The 17,096-nt window shown below is 55.7% G+C and overlaps 2 protein-coding genes across 6 annotated transcripts; both read left to right on the forward strand.

Annotated features, from left to right (window-relative positions):
• The first annotated feature begins 1,963 nt into the window (after positions 1 to 1,963).
• BABAM1 (BRISC and BRCA1 A complex member 1) lies at positions 1,964 to 9,792 on the forward strand. Of its 3 annotated transcripts, none has more exons than XM_019416256.2 (10): positions 1,964 to 2,089; positions 2,371 to 2,414; positions 3,604 to 3,964; positions 4,692 to 4,750; positions 5,429 to 5,549; positions 5,633 to 5,711; positions 6,906 to 6,930; positions 8,162 to 8,291; positions 8,480 to 8,566; positions 9,306 to 9,792. In XM_019416256.2, exons 3-10 carry the CDS (start codon positions 3,665 to 3,667, stop codon positions 9,507 to 9,509), a joined length of 1,005 nt encoding a protein of 334 aa, XP_019271801.1. In that variant the 5' UTR covers positions 1,964 to 2,089; positions 2,371 to 2,414; positions 3,604 to 3,664; the 3' UTR covers positions 9,510 to 9,792. The 3 variants fall into 3 exon arrangements, with proteins under 3 accessions (XP_019271801.1, XP_019271803.1, XP_019271802.1); XM_019416258.2 differs by having other exon boundaries at positions 3,614 to 3,964; XM_019416257.2 differs by having other exon boundaries at positions 3,652 to 3,964.
• Positions 9,793 to 9,913: 121 nt separating this feature from the next.
• On the forward strand, positions 9,914 to 16,005 carry ANKLE1 (ankyrin repeat and LEM domain containing 1). 3 transcript variants are annotated; one of them, XM_053898160.1, is made up of 9 exons: positions 9,914 to 11,239; positions 11,312 to 11,464; positions 11,914 to 12,263; positions 12,491 to 13,264; positions 13,426 to 13,603; positions 14,342 to 14,501; positions 14,607 to 14,736; positions 14,994 to 15,122; positions 15,331 to 16,005. In XM_053898160.1, exons 1-9 carry the CDS (start codon positions 11,016 to 11,018, stop codon positions 15,381 to 15,383), a joined length of 2,151 nt encoding a protein of 716 aa, XP_053754135.1. In that variant the 5' UTR covers positions 9,914 to 11,015; the 3' UTR covers positions 15,384 to 16,005. The 3 variants fall into 3 exon arrangements, with proteins under 3 accessions (XP_053754135.1, XP_019271798.2, XP_019271795.2); XM_019416253.2 differs by having other exon boundaries at positions 11,914 to 12,019; positions 12,119 to 12,263; positions 14,994 to 16,005; XM_019416250.2 differs by having other exon boundaries at positions 14,994 to 16,005.
• Positions 16,006 to 17,096: the final 1,091 nt, after the last annotated feature.

Genomic DNA, 17,096 nt, shown 5'->3' on the forward strand with positions numbered 1-17,096 from the left:
TCCCTGCATCCGTCTCTAAAGGCCCTCCTCATCTCCATCCATAATAAGAGCCCAAGCCTCTCCCCTCCTACCTGGATGCCAGCCCAGCTCCCTCCCTGGACTCTCCAGCCACCCCTCCACTCCCTTCCCTACCCAGGTCCCAGAGACAGAGACCTCATTGTTCACCTCCTCTGCTCACACACCATCCATGACTCCCCATTGCCCTTGGGAAATATTTCAAGCTCTTCTACCTGGCTTTCGAGGCCCTTAACAATTATGCCTGCTGCCTGCACCCTTGTATACTCCATGCTTTAGCCACGATGACCCCCCTCTCCTCTGTAAACAGTTGAAGGTTCACAATCCTTATACCCCAGGACCTTTGGTTATGCTGTAATCTCTGCCTGAAACACCCTTCCTTGGGAGCACCCAGGCACATTGAAATCTGTGCTCTTAGCCTCTGCTCCAGCCATATTAACCTGTTTAAAGGCTCTGCCACTCCAAAGTTCTTGCAAGCCTCCGGATCTTTGCGAAGGTGCTTCCTTCTTTCCGGAATGCCTTTCATTCTCTTGTTTTTCTGGCAAGTTCTCCATTCTTGAAGACTCAGCTTACATAGCTCCTCCTGGATGTCAATCCCTGGAGCCTGGCTTATGAGGGCAGGTTTAACTGACCCTTTTACACACACACACACACACACACACACACACACACACACACAAAGAAACTGATACTCGTGGTTTGTTTTTTTTTTTTAAGTTTGTTTATTTATTTTCAGAAAGAGAGTGCAAGCGGGGGAGGAGCAGAGAGAGGGGGAGAGAGAGAGAGAATCCCAAGCAGGCTCTGCACTGTCAGTGAGGAGTTCCACGCCGGGCTCAAAGAACTCACAAACCATGAGATCATGATCTGAGCTGAAATCAAGAGTCTGACGCTTAGGAAAAAAAAAAAAAAGTCTGACCCCTAACCAACTGACCCACCCAGGTGCTCCTCAAAGCGTGTTTTTCCTTTTAATTTTTTAATGTTTTATTTATTTTTGAGAGAGAGAGTGAAACACACTTGAAAGAGCACAAGTGGGTGAGGGGCCGAGAGAGACAGACAGACAGAATATGAAGCAGGCTCCAAGCTCTGAGCTGTCAGCACAGAGCCCAACACGGGGCTGGAACCCACAAACTGAGATATGACCTGAGCCGAAGTTGGACGCTTAACGGACTAAGCCACCCAGGCACCCCCCCCTTCAAAGTGGGTTTTAAATTGTGTGGGGGTGGGGTGCCTGGGTGGCTCAGCTGGTTAAGCATCCAACTTGATTTCGGCTCAGGTCATGATCTTACGGTTCATGAGATGTAGCCCCACTTTCAGCTCTGCTCTGACACTGCAGAGACTCCTTGGGATTCTCCCCCCCCCCCCCTCTCTCTCTCCCTCTCTCTCTCTCTCTCTCTCTCAAAATAAATGAATAAACATCTTAAAAAGTACAAAGAAAAGCAAATGACAATCTTTTTTTTAAAAAATGGTTATGGGGGTAAGAGGAGGAGTGCGCATGAAGAAGAAAGGGTGGTTTGAAATAGTTTGGGCTCAAAGGTCTGTAGAATAAGGAACAGAATTAAGTAACTGGGAAGGGCCTGGCGCCTGGGCCACGCCCACCTCGGTCCGCAAAAACCCGCCCCTCATTGAGGGCTAGGTCAGCTCCACAAATCACCAATCAGCCCCACCTCGTCTTCTAAATCCCGCCCAAGTCACCTGTGTTCAGTTTATCACATTGCAAGTGGCCTTCTCCCTCCCTGTGAGCCGACTCTATTGAAAGCCCCACTTCACTGGGCCTTGTTCCAGCCTATCAGGGTAGAAGCGCTGACCAGTGTACCTGATTCGGCCAGAAACATAAAAGCTCTGGCTAGTCTTCCTTTAACCAATCACATTCCAAACCCCACCCCCTAGCACAGCCCCAGCCTATCAGCTTTCAAGGCTCACCAGCCTTCCCCTGTTCGGCCGTCCGCTCGCCTGGCGGCTTGCTGGACTACATTTCCCAGGAGGCGTCGCGCCCGCGCCGCACTGCTTCCGGGCTGCGAAAGATGGCGGCTTCCTAGCCAGGGCTCGACTGAGTTGGAGGGAGGCTCCGGCTACGGTGAGAAGCGGTTGGGTGCTTGCGGTCCAGTCCCTAGAGGTCCAGCCCCTAGCCTTTCCTGAAGCTTCCGCCTTCAGCTCTGGTTTCTCCTGCAGTTTTCTGGTTTCTCCTCCGTCTGTCTTGCTGAAGCTAAAGCATTGTTTTCCTTAGAGATTGTGGGGGTTGCAAGGCTCACAGAGACCACGGGGACATCAGCCCACACCCATGCCCAGACAGGGAAACTGTTGGTGTCCATCCTCAGGGACCTTTAACACCTAGATTCTTGCCCTTCCTTTGTGCAGACACCCTCTAGACAGCCCACTGTCCCCTGGAGACGAACCCAGAGGTAATTATTATTACTATTTAATTATTTTTCTTTGTCTTTTTTTTTTCTTTTTTTTTTAAGGGGGCACCTGGGTGGCTCAGTCGGTTAAGCCTCCCACTCTTGATTTCGGCTTAGGTCATGATCTCTTGGTTCATGAGATCAGGCCCTACGACCGGCTCCGTGCTGAATGTGGAGTCCACTTGTGATTCTCTGTCTCCCCCTCTCTTTCCCTCTCTCTCTCAAAATAGATAAATAAACCTTTTTTTAAAAAAGATTTTAGTTTTAAGTAATCGCTCCACCCAGCGGGGGTCCCCAACCCACAACCCCAAGATCAAGAGTGCACGCTCTACCCACTGAGCCAGCCAGGCCCACCCCAGCTAATTATTCTCTTCACCTTAAAATGAAAACTGTCAGTTATTTTACCAGCAAAAAGAGGTTTGGGAGTAGCAGAGGATTGCAATGCAGAATACAGGAGCTATAGTAAAACCTTAGGCAAGCCCAGAACAAAGGAGAGGAGTGCTCTTTTATAGAGGAAAGGGGAATTGGGGGGGCTGTTAAAACCCCAAAATCCATTAGAGTACACTGGGAATTTGCAGTTTAGTGGCTTTTCACTGGCTAAGTTATGACAGTCTGTCATTGGCTGGGCTGTTGGCCAGGCACGGAGAAAATCTTTCATTTTCTTGCAGGATTAGTAAGTGGGGTCTACGTTTGTAGTAGTGCGTGAGAGCGCCCCCTTTTGGCTTCTGCACTCCATTTTAAATGAAGTTTCCTGTATTCAGTTTCCCACAGGCATAGCTAGACCCAGGTGGGCAGAGATACAGCTGCCATTCTCTGGGTGAGCAGCACTTCAGGAGGGCTGCTTGGAGGCAAAAGAGACTCCTGGAAGCTCTTGACTTCTACCCTCCTAGCTCTGCAACTCTAACGAATCCCTCTTCCCTAATGGCACTATTGGAAGTCCCAGAGATGCCCCTCACTGACCTGTGTTGGGTCATGTCGCATCTCTGAGCCATTCGTGGTGGCCAGCATTGTTCATTGGCCAAGGAGAGGGGCGGGGTTATCTCTGCAGAAAAAATGGGAGATCGTTACCTGAAGTCAGAGTGGATGCCCGGCACCCATTCCACAGATGAGGAAACTGAGGCCAGAGAGGAGTGAGTTTTACAGTCATTAGGCAGTTCGTGCCGCGTCCTGCCCAGTAACCAAATGTTTTTAAAACCCCTAAGGGGAGGAACCTGGCTTCCCCCAACCCTACTCCATCCAGCCACTCAGGGGCCATGGAGGTGGCAGAGCCGAGCAGCCCCACGGAGGAAGAGGAGGAAGAGGAGGAGGAAGAGGAAGAGGAAGAGTCAGCCGAGCCCAGGCCCCGCACACGCTCCAATCCTGAGGGGGCTGAGGACCGGGCACTGGGGGCCCAGGCCAGCGTGGGCAGCCGCAGCGAGGGTGAGGGTGAGGCGGCCAGTGCTGACGATGGGACTCCCAATCCTCCCGGAGCTGGCCCCAAGCCCTGGCAGGTGCCCCCGACAGCCCCCGAAGTCCAGGTGCGGACGCCAAGGGTCAACTGTCCAGAGAAGGTGGTAAGTGTGGGGCTTGGCCTGTGGCTACGAGGTGTTAGGGAACCTTAGGTTTAACGTTCTTGCCTTTCGAGAGTCACTCTGCAAACAGTCACTCCGTAGGCGTTTTCTAGAGCTGCGACAACAAATTACCACAGGCTGGATGACTTAGCACAACAGAAATCTATCCTCTCACTATTCTGGAGGCCAGGAGTCTGGTATCAAGGTATGGGTAGGGCCATACTCCCTCTGGAGGCTGTAGGGAAAGATCCTTCTTTGCCTCTTCCGGTCCTTGGGGGCTGCACACGTTCCTTGGCTTGTGGCCACATCCCTCCAATCTCTGTCTTTCACACAGCCTTCCTGTCTGTGTTGGAGTCTTCTTTCTCTTATAAGGACACTTATTGAATCGGGATCTTTATCTTATCTCAAGACCTTTGTCTTCGTTCCATCAGCAAACACCCTAATTTCAAAACAAGTCACATTCTTATAGGGCGTGTCTTTGTGGGGGATGGGACTCAATTCAACCTGCTATACCAGACATTCGCTGGCTCATTGATGCCCTCATAAACCCGGACTCCTAGGCTAGTTTCCCCCGAACTGCTATCTTCCAAAGTAGATTGCTTGGCTGAGAACTGGGGCGGGTCCATCATACCACCTTTTCAGACAGAGCTGCTTAGAGAGGGCCCGTGCCGTGCGGGCCGGGGTTAATGTCCAGGCACAGCGCCGTCACCTCCCTCCAACCTTCTTGCAGATCATCTGCCTGGACCTGTCAGAGGAAATGTCGCTGTCAAAGCTGGAGTCCTTCAATGGGTGAGAGGAGCATTTGGGGGCTTGAATACGCAGCCGCGGCTTGGGGCTGAGCCCAGAAAACTCAGGGCTTCCTCTCTGAGACCCACACAGCTTGGCCTGGCTTGGGGCTCGGCGCCATCAGAGTAGCAATGACACCTGATAACAATAGAGCACAGCCCGTCAGGGCTCTGTTTCAAGCATGTGAGAGCTGTCATGTGCCTCCCACATCACAGCAATGACTCAGAAACTCTGAGAAGTAAAGTGACTTGCTCAAGACCTCACAGCGAAAAGGCAGAGCCAGGATTCAGACCCAGGCCTAGCTGACCCCGAAGCCCGTGGCTTGAGCGACTGAGTCCCTGTGGGGCTGGGTGGCAGGGCCTGGATGGGGTCTAAGGAGTCCTGGGGGATATTGAGGACAAGCCTGCCTTCCCCTCACTGCTCTCCCTAAACATCTGTGGCCGAGTGAAAGTCTGGGGGAGACCTCATGCGGATCCATTGTGAGACCCAGGCTGGCCAGAGGAAGCCATTTGGAGAGGGCAGAAGCTGGAGAGGGGTGCCTGGGCTCTGCCTCCTCCCCGCGGCAATACCTGGGCCTCCAGTGCTTAATCATGGAGTTAGCAGACGGTTCCCTAGGATTGGCAGGTGAGGATACACCCTCCAGGCCAGGAGGCCTTGCCTTAACTCTCTCTGCCTCCCCAGCTCCAAAACCAACGCCCTCAACGTCTCCCAGAAGATGATTGAGATGTTTGTGCGGACAAAACACAAGATCGACAAGAGTCACGAATTCGCACTGGTGGTGGTGAATGATGACATCGCCTGGGTGAGGCTGGGGCAGGGATCGGGGTGCCTAGGGGCTCCCCGGGGGTGGGGAAGTACCTCGCTGAGGCTTGTGCTTCCCCGCAGCTGTCCGGCCTGACCTCTGATCCCCGCGAACTCTGCAGTTGCCTCTATGACCTAGAGACGGCTTCCTGCTCCACCTTTGGTATCCTTCCAGGCAGGGTGCCCTGTGGCGGGGGCTGGGCTGTTCTGTTGTCTTGGAACCCCCAGAAGTCCGGCTCAGGTCCAGACCCCAGTTCTGTCACTACAAACTTGGGCAAGTAACCTTGAACCTCAGTGTTTTCATCCCTCTGTAAAACCTTCTTCCCCCTAGGGTTGCCGTTAAGGTAACGTGTGTGTATTTTTGAGAGAGAGAGCACACGCGAGCAGGGGACTAGCAGAGGGAGAGAGGGAGACCCAGGATCCGAAGCAGCCTCCAGGCTCTGAGCTGTCAGCACAGAGCCCAACGCGGGGCTCGAACTCATGAACCGCGCAATCAAGATCTGAGCCGAAGTCAGACGCTCAACCGACGGAGCCACCCAGGCTCCCCTGCTGTTAAAGTCATAATACAGAAAAGAAGAAGAAGGAAAAAAAAGCTGATTTAGACTCTAGATGTCAAAACCACACTCGTGGTGTGGAGCATTCTGTGCAGGACCAAGTATACAGTTGGTGCTCAATAAATGGCAATACGTGACTGAAAAGTCACAATCACCGTTATAACTCCCCCAACCTGGGCACATTTTATGTTAATTTGAACACAAAAGGCTCACATGCAGCCCAAAACTTAGATAGAAAATAAGTTAGAAAACAATGCTGTGGGGCGCCTGGGTGGCTCAGTCGGTTAAGCGTCCGACTTCGGCTCAGGCCATGATCTCGCGGTTCGTGAGTTCGAGCCCCGCGTCGGGCTCTGGGCTGACAGCTGAGTCTGGAGCCTGCTTCGGATTCTGTGTCTTCCTCTCTCTCTGCCCTTCCCCTGCTCACGCTCTCTGTCTCTCTGTCTTTCAATAATAAATAAATAAATGTTAAAAAAAAAAAAACAAACAATGCTGAGTGTTAGGAGGTAGGGAATGGGGACACCCCACCCATGGCTCTCATTGTGAGGACAGCTGCCCTGGCTGGGAGGGAAAGAGGAACTTTGAGTCACCCAGGGTTTTCAGGGCATCCAGTGCTGGCTTTCTGTTTTGTGATCTATGCTGAGGGAAAACAGGCTCAGACAGGGCAAGTGACTGGGCCAGGGTCACACAGCATGTCTCCTGCACAGTGGTACCCAGCAAGTGTGAAGGTGCTTAGGCTCTCCTGTCACCAGGATGATGCTCTGCCCATGCTCTGCCACCAGCCTTCTCCTTAGCATCCCTGCCAGATCTGGAAGGTCTCTTCAGCCTCATGTAAGTACTGCCTTCCCCTCATCTCGCCTTCCATTTTAGTCTGCGATGGCCCTGAGGTCCCCCATACCGTTGTTTTAATCCAGGGGGCAGCAAAGTGTCCGTAAAGGGCCAGACAGGAAACATTTCCGGCTTTGCAGGCCATGTGGTCTCTGTCACAGTGACTTTGATTCTGCTGGAGTAATCTGAGACCGGTCACAAACCATACCTATCCCAAGTAGCTGTGGCTGTGTACCAAAAAAACTTTACTGATGAACACTGGACTTTGAATTTCATGTCATTTCCACGTGTCGCAAAATGTTCTACTTTTGAATTTTCCCCCCAGCCCTTTAAAAACGTAAAAACCAAGTTTAGCTTATGGGCCCTAGTAGTCCAACCCCTGTTTTCCCCAGCCCCCTAAAATGGGTATGGACCTTGTTTTGCCTCTTCCATCGTGATTAACCTGGTACAACTGTCTCAGCAAATTTTGCCAGTGAAGCCGTCCTGTAAGTACTCAGTGGAAGTCATGCTGGATCAAAGGGGTGTGTATTTTTAACCTGCTAGGCTCTGCCAGAGAACCTTCCCGGGAAACCAGCCCTGTGTACCTCCCCCGGCACCGGGGTTGTTCGCGCTGCTGAAGGTTCTGTCTGATGGTGGCAAGGGGTCACCTGTTGCTTTCGCTGTGCTTTTCTTTGAGCCTTTTTTTTTCATTCATTTGTAAGCCAGTCAGTGTTCCTGCAGTGATTTGTCTATTGGTCCCCTTTGCCTGTCTTCCTAAGGAGGTGTCAGCTTTTTTCTTATTAATGATCAGATTTGCTTTTCACATATTAAAGACATCAGCCCTCTGTCTGCCTAATGCCCTCCGCCTAACGTGAGATCCAGCTGTGGCCGATGGGGGACCTTGGTGCTAACTTAGCAGATAAGATTGGGTCCCCGCCTTAGAGTCTTCTGGCTTGGTGGGACAGGTGCACCTGAGGTCAGCGATGCGGGGGGATGTTCAGGATCGTGAGGGTGGTCAGAGCAGGCTCCAGCTTTGGGGTCAGCGAAGTCTCCCTGATAGAGCAGGAGAGGTCAGGCAGAAGGGTGAGGCTGGGGAGGCAGAAGGAACAGCATGTGGGAAGGCTCAGAGGCAGCAGTGAACTTGGGAAGGGTCATGTGGGGCTTTGCATGCCCATTGAAGGCCTGGGCTCTCTGAGGGTGACAAGAAGGGCGGATCCCCAGTGTTCTGACCTGTCCCCCACCCTCCATTATGCAGCCAGCAGAAGACTGAGCTGCCAGTCACGGAGAACGTGCAGACAATTCCGCCCCCGTACGTGGTCCGCACCATTCTTGTCTATAGCCGTCCGCCCTGCCAGCCCCAGTTCTCCCTGACGGAGCCCATGAAGGTGAGTGAGGCCCGGGAGAGGGAGGGATATATGCAGCCAGCAGAGTGGTGGCTAGACCTGAGGAGGGACTTCCTGGTCACGAGAGCTGGGTGCCTCTAGGCAGGTTCCCAGAGTCCAGGACAGAAGCTGGGGAACTGTCATAGGGGCATGGGGTGACTCGAGCCCTGAAGGCTGCTGTTCTGCTGCAGAAGATGTTCCAGTGCCCGTATTTCTTCTTCGATGTTGTTTACATCCACAATGGCGCCGACGAGAAAGAGGAGGAAATGAGCTGGAAGGTGAGAGGCCGTTGTGCGTGTGGGTGGCAGGTGGGTGTAGATGGGGTGTCTCAGAACCCACCTGCCCTGGGCCTAGGGAATCCCACGTCCATTTTGCAGCCCTGGAGCCCTGGCCCTGCTGGGTGTGGTCATTTAGTCATCCCACAACCATTTCTGCCTGGCTGCCGTGAGCTAGCGGGGGCCGTTGCGATGGTGGCCCCTTGAGCACGCAGGGTCCTGCCCACCTCATCCTTAGCTTCTCCTGCTTCTCTCTTTCTGCCTTTGCTCTCACAGGGCCCTGTGCTTGGAGCACCCTTCCCTCCCTGCCTTCCCAGGCCCTGCTGGCCCTTTATATCCCGGCCCTGACCTAGCTGTAGGACCTTGAATAGGCTATTGCCCTCTGAGCCTCAGTTTACCCAACTGTGAACAGGCGGAGTTGAGACTGGCTCCTACTGCTGCCTCGGCACCCAAACCAAAAGTCTCTGTTCGTCAGGGATGATTAGCGTGGGGGCTGGCGGTAGTCTGCGTCCACCTGTGCCTCTCCAGACTAGGGGCTCCGGGCCTGAGACCTCCCGGAGTCCCTGACCCTGGGTGGGTGGCAGGGAACATTTGCTGACTGCGGGAATGCCTTCTTTCTGGCAAACTCCTCTTCATCCTTCAGAACCTATCTCTGATGCCCCCTCCTCAGGGAAGCCCTCCAGGGGCAGAGAGGGTCCGTCAGGGGAACCTCTGCGTCAACAGCCCCTCTCTGGCCCCACAGGACATGTTCGCCTTCATGGGCAGCCTGGATACCAAGGGGACCAGCTACAAGTATGAGGTGGCGCTGGCTGGGCCGGCCCTTGAGCTGCACAACTGTATGGCTAAGCTGCTGGCTCACCCACTGCAGCGGCCCTGCCAGAGTCACGCCTCCTACAGCCTGCTGGAGGAGGACGACGAAGCCACTGAGGTTGAAGCCACTGTCTGAACCATCCCCGTGCCTCTCGGCCTTCCTGTGCAGCGAAACCCTTGGCTTGGAGAATGGTTCTCAAACCAGGCTCCGTGGCACCCTGATGGGGAGGGTTCCAGGAGGCTCCCGGGGCACCTGGGGGCCCTGGCAGGAAACTCAAGATTCCGGGAAGCATCCCAGGGACCCTGGGCACCCATTCCCGGTGTTTTCCAGCCCACATCCTGTCGCCAGTTTGTGAACTGTGATTTGTGTTCTTCTTTGTGTGTTTTGATCATCAAAGTAAAAATCTGAGAATCCCTAACCCAGCTCCACAACAGTTACCTTGTGTTCTGGGGTCTTTTTTGGTTGCAAGTGACAGAAAACCTACCCACTGAACAGAAGGGAGTGGCCAGGTTCTTGTAGACGAAAAGCGAAGTGCAGCTTCAGGCCAGGCTGCGTTCAGTTGTTGAGACAGTAATGCCACTGGGGTGGGCCGAACTGTCTTGCGTGATTGGAGTTCAGTGTGCCCTGCTCTTCTCCCGAACCATGGAAAGGGATGTGATGGCTGTGACTGTTCCCCAAACTACAGCCCAGGTGAAGCAAGGGCTCCCAACACCTCCATGTGACTGGTCTCGCCTGGGTTAGGTAACCTTACAGTTGGGCCAGTCGTGGGCCAGAGTTGTGAGATGCTCCGGTTGGCCATGCCTCTGTTCTGCCACGGGATTACTGCTCTTTCAAGAAATAATACGGGTTTTTTTCCAGAGAAAGGGAGACCAGAGACACACAACAGGTCTACGATTCAATTATCTTCCTGGATAATGAGCGGCTGTGAATGAGAGACGGAGCATGAGTGGGGAGGGGCAGAAAGCCAGGGAGACACAATCCAGAGCAGGGCTCCAGGCTCTGAGCAGTCAGTGCAGAGCCCAAGGGGCTCGAACTCATTGACCAGGAGATCATGACCGGAGCTGAAGTCCCCCGATTAACGGAGTGAGCCACCCAGGTGCCCCTAGCAGCTAGATTCTTATATTAAAAAAAAGAAAAAAAAACCCCAGCTTTTCCTCCGTATGAGCATTTATTGGGCACCTATGTACCAGATCCCTGTGGTGAAACCCTTTCAATTTCTCAATTTCACACCGGCCTGGAAGGGATTATTCTCCCATTTTGCAGATGGGAAAATGAAGGCCCTCAGCGGCCGGCACTCCAAAGTAACGGAGTCCTGTTTCCCCAGGAGTGAAAACGGGCAACACGGAGATGGAGGTGGGAGCTGTTAATTGAAACCTTACGTGGTATCTGGGTCGTGTCCGTCGGTGGAGCCCGCCTGGGCAAAACGTTCCAGGAGACATAGTGGCATGTGGGCACCTCTGGGCCCGGGACGCAGCTCCACCTCCTCCGTCAGGGTGCGTTCGCATTTCCCCGCTTTTGAGAGGAGATAATGACACCCTCGGTGGCCTCCACCCGCCCGGGTCCTTATCGGCGGCCCCAGACCCTGCCTGAGCGCCACTCGGTGTCGCGGGTCCCCGGAGGCACTAGAAGTCCCGAACCCTGATGTGGACGCGGGTGCGCCTTAGCTCCGCTCCGCTGGGGACACTACGCTCCCGAGGCATCCGGAGACCGGAGGCGAGGGGTGGAGCGGCGCGTGCGCACAAGGGAGCCGCGGGAAGTTCGAAATTGACGGGCAGGGCGGCAGGGCCCGGGGGCATCCCGGGCATGGCCGCGGCGGCCGGCCTGGCGCGGCGGCTGCGGGCAGCGCTGCGGGAGGAGGAGCCGCGGTGAGGGCGAGGGCTGGGCGGGCCGGGGGGTGGGGCGAGGGTCGTGGTCCACTCTGACCTCCCAGTCCGTAGGGCCGTGGAAGAACTGCTGCGCCGCGGCGCGGACCCCAACCTGGTGCTCGCGGATGGCGTGGCAGCCATGCACCTGGCGGCCAGAGCCCGGCACTCGCGCGGTCTGCGCTGCCTGGAGGCCCTACTGCACCGGGGCGGGGATGCTAACGCTCGGTGAGGCGGGGCCCGTACCCGGGGCGGAGTGATCCGCGCAGGGGAGGGATTTCCCGAATCCATGGGCGAGAACTGGGAGTCCCGGAGAGGGCATCTCACAGCCCGAGGGCGGAGGCTCGGGGCCCAAGGGTGGGGCTTGGGGACTTGGGGGCGGGTTCCTAAAGATCCAAGGGCGGGGGCTACGGTGCCAGATTGAGGGTGGGATGGGAGGTTGCGCTCGGGCCAAGTAGGGATCAAAGATTCGGATCTGGCGGTAGGAGCTCTAGGGTCAGAGAGCAGAGGTTTGAGTCTGGCCGAGGGTGCAGTGTCTAGGATCCAAGAGTGGTGTCTCAGGCTGGGGGGTGGGGTGGGGGGCGGTGGAGATAGGGGGCCGAGAGCCCGGTCTCCGGGGTCCGGAGGCGGAGCTCTCATTCCCTCTTCCGCTGACCTCTCCTCCGCTCCTGCCCCAGATCGGTCGAGGCGCTCACGCCGCTGCACGTGGCTGCCGCCTGGGGCTGTCGCCGCGGCCTGGAGCTGCTGCTGGGCCATGGAGCGGACCCGACGCTGCGCGACCAGGTGGGAGCCCAGCGCCCACAGTGGCGGGGCGGACCCGGAGGGAGCGAGGAAGGGAGGGAAAAGGGCCTCGGGTGCCCCCTGCTGATCAAGCCGCCGCAGGACGGACTCGGGCCGCTGGACCTGGCGGAGCAGCAGGGGCACCAGGATTGCGCACACGTCCTTCGGAAACTCCGGACTCGGACGAAGACATCGACCCGGACCCGGGCAGAGAGCCAGGAGCCTGAGCCTGAGCCCGAGCCTGGCGGTGGGTGGCGCCTGCGCGTCCTCGGGGCTTAATCTCTGATCTAGTTTTGCGTGTCTCTCTGATGACCGCTCTCTGGTTCTGTCTCACACGCGGTGCGGCCGGTAAACTGTCTGCCTCCGATTCTTTCCCTCCTCCCTGCGACTCTTTCTGTCTGATCCAACACCCATCTCTGGCTCTGGCTCTCTTCACCCTTCCTCTCTGACCCTCCCTCTCATCCCCTACTTCAGGCCCAAACCCCTGGAGAAAGGGGCTGGACGCCAGCCCCTCTGGACTTCCCAATGCGACGCCGGGCTTCATAGCACTGGGCAGAAGTGATGGCAGGGACATAGGCCTGGAAGCGGGCCCCAGACTCCCCCGCCACCTGGCCCGCCCTGAGATTGCTGACAAGGATAGCAGCTTGGAGTACCCCCCAGGACAGTGGGACTGCAGCTCAGATGCCTCCTTTGTCACTGCGATCGAAGCTTCTGGAACTGAAGACCCAGCCCCGCACACCTCCTCCTGGGCTAGGTCATCTCCCCAGACCAAGCAGAGACTCATGCCTACTATTCGACCTTCCCAGAGGACGCCAAGGTCCCCAGGTACCCCACAGCTGGTACATCGAGCTGCTGCGGCAGACAGGCAGGCAGAACTAAATACCTGTCTGCAGGCCCTGACTCTGACTTCGCCAGATGCCTCCCCCTCCCCCCTAGCCCTCCCCGATGGGAGCCCCGTGCAGAGCCCCCCTCGGGAGCCACTGCCTGGACTTCCCCATGTTCACTTCCTAAAAGACGAAGAGTTGTCCCTCGACAGTGATGTGGCTGCCCTCTGGCTGACAGAGGATGAGGCGAGCTCCACAGGTGGCAGGGACCCTGTCCCCTCTCGCTGGTGCCCTCCAGTCCCTGCCATGACAGACCTGGAGATACTTCGAGGGCTCCGAGCACTTGGCAAGAACCCTGGCCCCATCACACCCTTCACTCGGACGTACCACCTCCGACAGCTGGAAGAAGCCCGTGCTGCTCCTGGTTAGTCTGTTCTGGGCATCCAGAGTCCAAGGAACTTCCAGGGATCCCTGGAGACCCCTGGCTCTCGGTCCTCCCTCCTTTATTCTTTATGTCTGGGAACAACCCCTTCATTTGTCTGCCTTGACTCAGTTTCCCACACACACACACCCTGCCTGCCCCAGGCTCAGACTTTTCAGGGCACAGCCCAGAGCTGGCCGAAGCCCTGCGGACAGGATGTATCCCAGATGCCCAGGCAGATGAGGATGTGCTTGCCCAGCAGTTTGAGCGGCCAGACCCCAAGAGAAGGTGGAGGGAGGGGGTCGTGAAGTCCAGCTTCACGTATCTACTGCTGGACCCCAGGTACTTGGGGCAGGGATAGAAAATTCTGGGGTTGGTCTGCTTTGTATCCTTTTCTTTTTAAGTGTATTTATTCTGAGAGAGAGAGAGAGAGAGAGAGAGCAAGTGCACGTAGAGTAGGGGGAGAGAGAGAGGGAGAGAGAGGATCCCAAGCAGGCTCCACACTGTCAGCACAGAGTCTGACGTGGGACTGGAACCCACGAACCGTGAGATCATGACCTGAGCCAAAATCAAGAGCCAGACGCTCAACCAACTAAGCCACCCAGGCGCCCCTTTGCTTTGTATCTTTAATATTTATTTGTTTATTTTGAGAGAGAGAGAAAGAGAGAGTACATGTGCACGTGCAAGTGGGGGAGGGGCAGAGCGAGAGGGAGAGAGAAAATTCCAAACTGGCTCTGCGCTGTCAGTGCAGAGTCCGATGTAGGGCTCGATCTCACAAACCGTGAGATCACGACCTGAGCCGAAATCAAAGAGCTGGGTGCTTCACCCACTGAGCCACCCAGGCGCCCCTGCTTTGTATGTTTAAAAGGGGCACTAGCCCTGTCTGGTCATCAGCTCCTTTATCTATAAAAGGTTGGTTAGACCCCGTTCAAGCTGCCGAGTGTCCTCGGAGAGCATCCACCGCTCTCTGCCCTGGAAGGGGCTCACTGGACTCGGATTCGAGTTGCTTTGCGAACTTAGAAACTGTTTCTGGGGGAACTGTCCTCACTTCTTCCTCTCTGAGTGACCCCTTTCATCCAGGGAGACTCAGGACCTGCCAGCCCGAGGCTTCTCCCTGACCCCAGCTGAACGCCTTCGGACTTTTGTCCATGCCATCTTCTATGTGGGGAAAGGCACACGGGCCCGGCCAGATGTCCACCTCTGGGAGGCCCTCAGCCACCGTCGACAGCCAGGAAAGCAGGTGTGAGGATATAGATCAGGGTCATGGCAGGGGCAGCTGGGTCTTGGGGAGGTTAAGGAAGGAGGGAATTGGAGGACAGTCCCTGACCCCACCCTGGCCCACTAGGCCTGCCCCAAAGTGCGCCAGATCTTGGACATCTGGGCCAGTGGTCGTGGTGTTGTCTCCCTGCATTGCTTCCAACATGTGGTTGCTGTGGAGGCTTATACTCGAGAGGCGTGTCTTGTGGATGCTCTAGGTAGGTGCCTGACTTGTGAGGTGGGGGGAGTCATATGAGGGGCACTTGATCTACTGATTCCCTCACCCCTTTCCTCTCAGAGCTGTTCATTCATTCAGCCAATGAGCAATTATTGAGCACCAACTGTGTACCTTCATGTGCACGTATTTTGCTCTTTTGGTTTGTCCCTGCTTAAGGGTAATATGCAGTGGGCTCACCGTCACTTCTGCCAGGGGGTTCCAAGGATGCCCCTGTGACCTCGCCCCTAATCTCTCCAGGCATCCAGACACTGACCAACCAGAGACAAGGACACTGCTATGGAGTGGTGGCGAGCTGGCCACCCACCCGGCGACGCCGCTTGGGGGTGCATCTGCTGCACCGCGCCCTCCTTGTCTTCTTGGCCGAGGGTGAGCGAGAGCTGCGGCCCCAGGACATCCAGGCCCGCGGCGGAGTACTGGGGACTTGACCGTCCAGCCTAGGTAGAGATCGGGGTGTTTGAATGTTTCAGCTGCCCCATCCTGACATCAGCCCCCCATCTCCAGAAGGCAGCCCGGAGGGTGGGGGCAGGCAGCATGGCATATCCCCCCCTCAAGCTGAGGGAGGACTTTGTTACAGATGGACCTGCTGGAGAGGTAGTGAGCTTCCTGTCATGGGAGGAGGACAAATAGGGAAGCAGAAGTTCTTTGGAATGTTCTAGTGCTTCAGAACATGCTAACGCTTTGGCAGTTTGGTCCCGTCTGTACAGTCCGCTTTTATCTCCCAGACGCAGGGGACTCACGTGTGGGATGGACAGGGGGACTCTGCCGAAGTCAAGAGCCAGATTTCTCTGCTTCCCAGCTATGGGACCCCGGGCCAGGAATTTGTCGCTCTGAGGCTCAGTTTCCTTACTTTGTACAGTGGGGACAGTGAGGAGTGCTACCTCAGAGGGTCATTGTGGAGATGGGAGTAAACGAAGCCATGCAGTGCGATGTGTGGTTCAGAGCCCGGCACTGAGCCAGAGGCAGCCCGTCTGCCCTGGTGGAAAATCTCTTGGGGAAGGGAGGTGCCATGATGCTCTCCAGGGGCCGGCTGTGTGTGGTGATATGTGGGCAGAGCTGGGGAGGTCGACAGGGTGTGGGTGAGCGACCAGCCCTCCCCAGGATAGCTGTGCAACTCGGGCCTCCGGACATTGTTTCTCTGCCACTGTTTGCCTCCACCATAAAATGGAATAAATAACCGCCACTTCCTGGCGATGCTATACCACATCAGACTTCACATATGCTTAGAGCTTTAGTAAATGCCAAGCTGTCATCCTGGTGAGGTGTTGGCGGGATCATTTTAGTTTCCAGAAGTAGCTTCTTCAAGCTTTCAGTGTATTTAGATTTGGGAGGATCCGCCGCCTCATTGGGTTGATTCCCCTGCCCATCATCGTGGCTCGGCGAACCAGGTCCTGAAGGGGGCGGGAGGTAACCTGCGCTGAGGTTCCCACCCGCCTCGATTCCTGCGGGCTGAGCCCCTGGCTACTCGTGGGGTGTGGCTGGTGTGGTAATTAGGGGCCAGGCCTCTGGAGTGCGTCGGGCTCTACCATTTTGTGTTTGAGTGGGGGGACTCAACCATTTTAACCGAACCAAAGAAACTTCTCTAAGCTTCTCGTTCCTCACGTGTAAGACCCGGAGGGCTCCCAGACCCGTCTCTTGGTAAAGTGATAGCAATGAAAAGTGTGCCATATGCCCAGGAATTCACCAAGAAGTCACTGGGAAAGAATCCAGAGACCCCACCCCCATCCCCCAAAAAGACCCCAAAGAGATGGGCTTTGTCTAACAGGGTTTCCCAAGGTGGACCCTAGTGTCATTTGAGGCCAAATTATTCTTTGCAGTAGGGGCCGTCCTGTGCATTGTAGGATGTCAGGACAGCATCCCTGGGCTCCACCCACTTCCTCCCATCCCCAGTTGTGGCAATAAAACATGTCTCCAGAATTTGCTAGGGGGGAACACTGTCTCAACCAGAACCCCACGCTAAACTAAAGGTGGGCTCACAAACCAGTGGGGAAAGGACCAAAGATGCAGTAACTAAAGGGACAATGCTCTCCCCTCACCGTCCACACAAGCCTCGAGACACATTAGAAAATACAGAAAAGGGGCGCCTGGGTGGCTCAGTCCCTTGAGCAATCACTTTGGCTCAGGTCATGATCTCAGGGTTTTGTGGGTTTGAGCCCCACGTGGGGCTCTCAGCTGTCAGCACAGAGCCCACTTCGGATCCTCTCTCTCCCTCTCCCTCTCCCTCCCCCTCCGCTCCTCCCCCCTTCAAGTGTGCGCAGATGTGCCTTGGCTCTTTCTTAAAAATAGACATTAAAAAAGAAGAAGAATATAGAGGAGTGGGCGCTTGGATGGCTCAGTTAAGCA

The sequence above is a fragment of the Panthera pardus genome, unplaced genomic scaffold (genome assembly GCF_024362965.1).
Source record: "Panthera pardus isolate Hobbes unplaced genomic scaffold, ASM2436296v1 HiC_scaffold_8, whole genome shotgun sequence".
Classification (NCBI taxonomy): domain Eukaryota; kingdom Metazoa; phylum Chordata; class Mammalia; order Carnivora; family Felidae; genus Panthera; species Panthera pardus.

Bases quoted from the DNA above. Each gene is read 5' to 3' on its own strand.
- BABAM1 (XM_019416256.2), top strand. From the start codon at position 3,665: ATGGAGGTGGCAGAGCCGAGCAGCCCCACGGAGGAAGAGGAGGAAGAG. The intron at 6,931-8,161 runs GTAAGTACTGCC...TCCATTATGCAG, and splicing joins GAAGGTCTCTTCAGCCTCAT to CCAGCAGAAGACTGAGCTGC. The intron at 8,567-9,305 runs GTGAGAGGCCGT...CTGGCCCCACAG, and splicing joins AGGAGGAAATGAGCTGGAAG to GACATGTTCGCCTTCATGGG.
- ANKLE1 (XM_019416250.2), top strand. From the start codon at position 11,016: ATGTGGACGCGGGTGCGCCTTAGCTCCGCTCCGCTGGGGACACTACGC. The intron at 11,465-11,913 runs GTGAGGCGGGGC...CTCCTGCCCCAG, and splicing joins GGCGGGGATGCTAACGCTCG to ATCGGTCGAGGCGCTCACGC. The intron at 14,502-14,606 runs GTGTGAGGATAT...CTGGCCCACTAG, and splicing joins GTCGACAGCCAGGAAAGCAG to GCCTGCCCCAAAGTGCGCCA.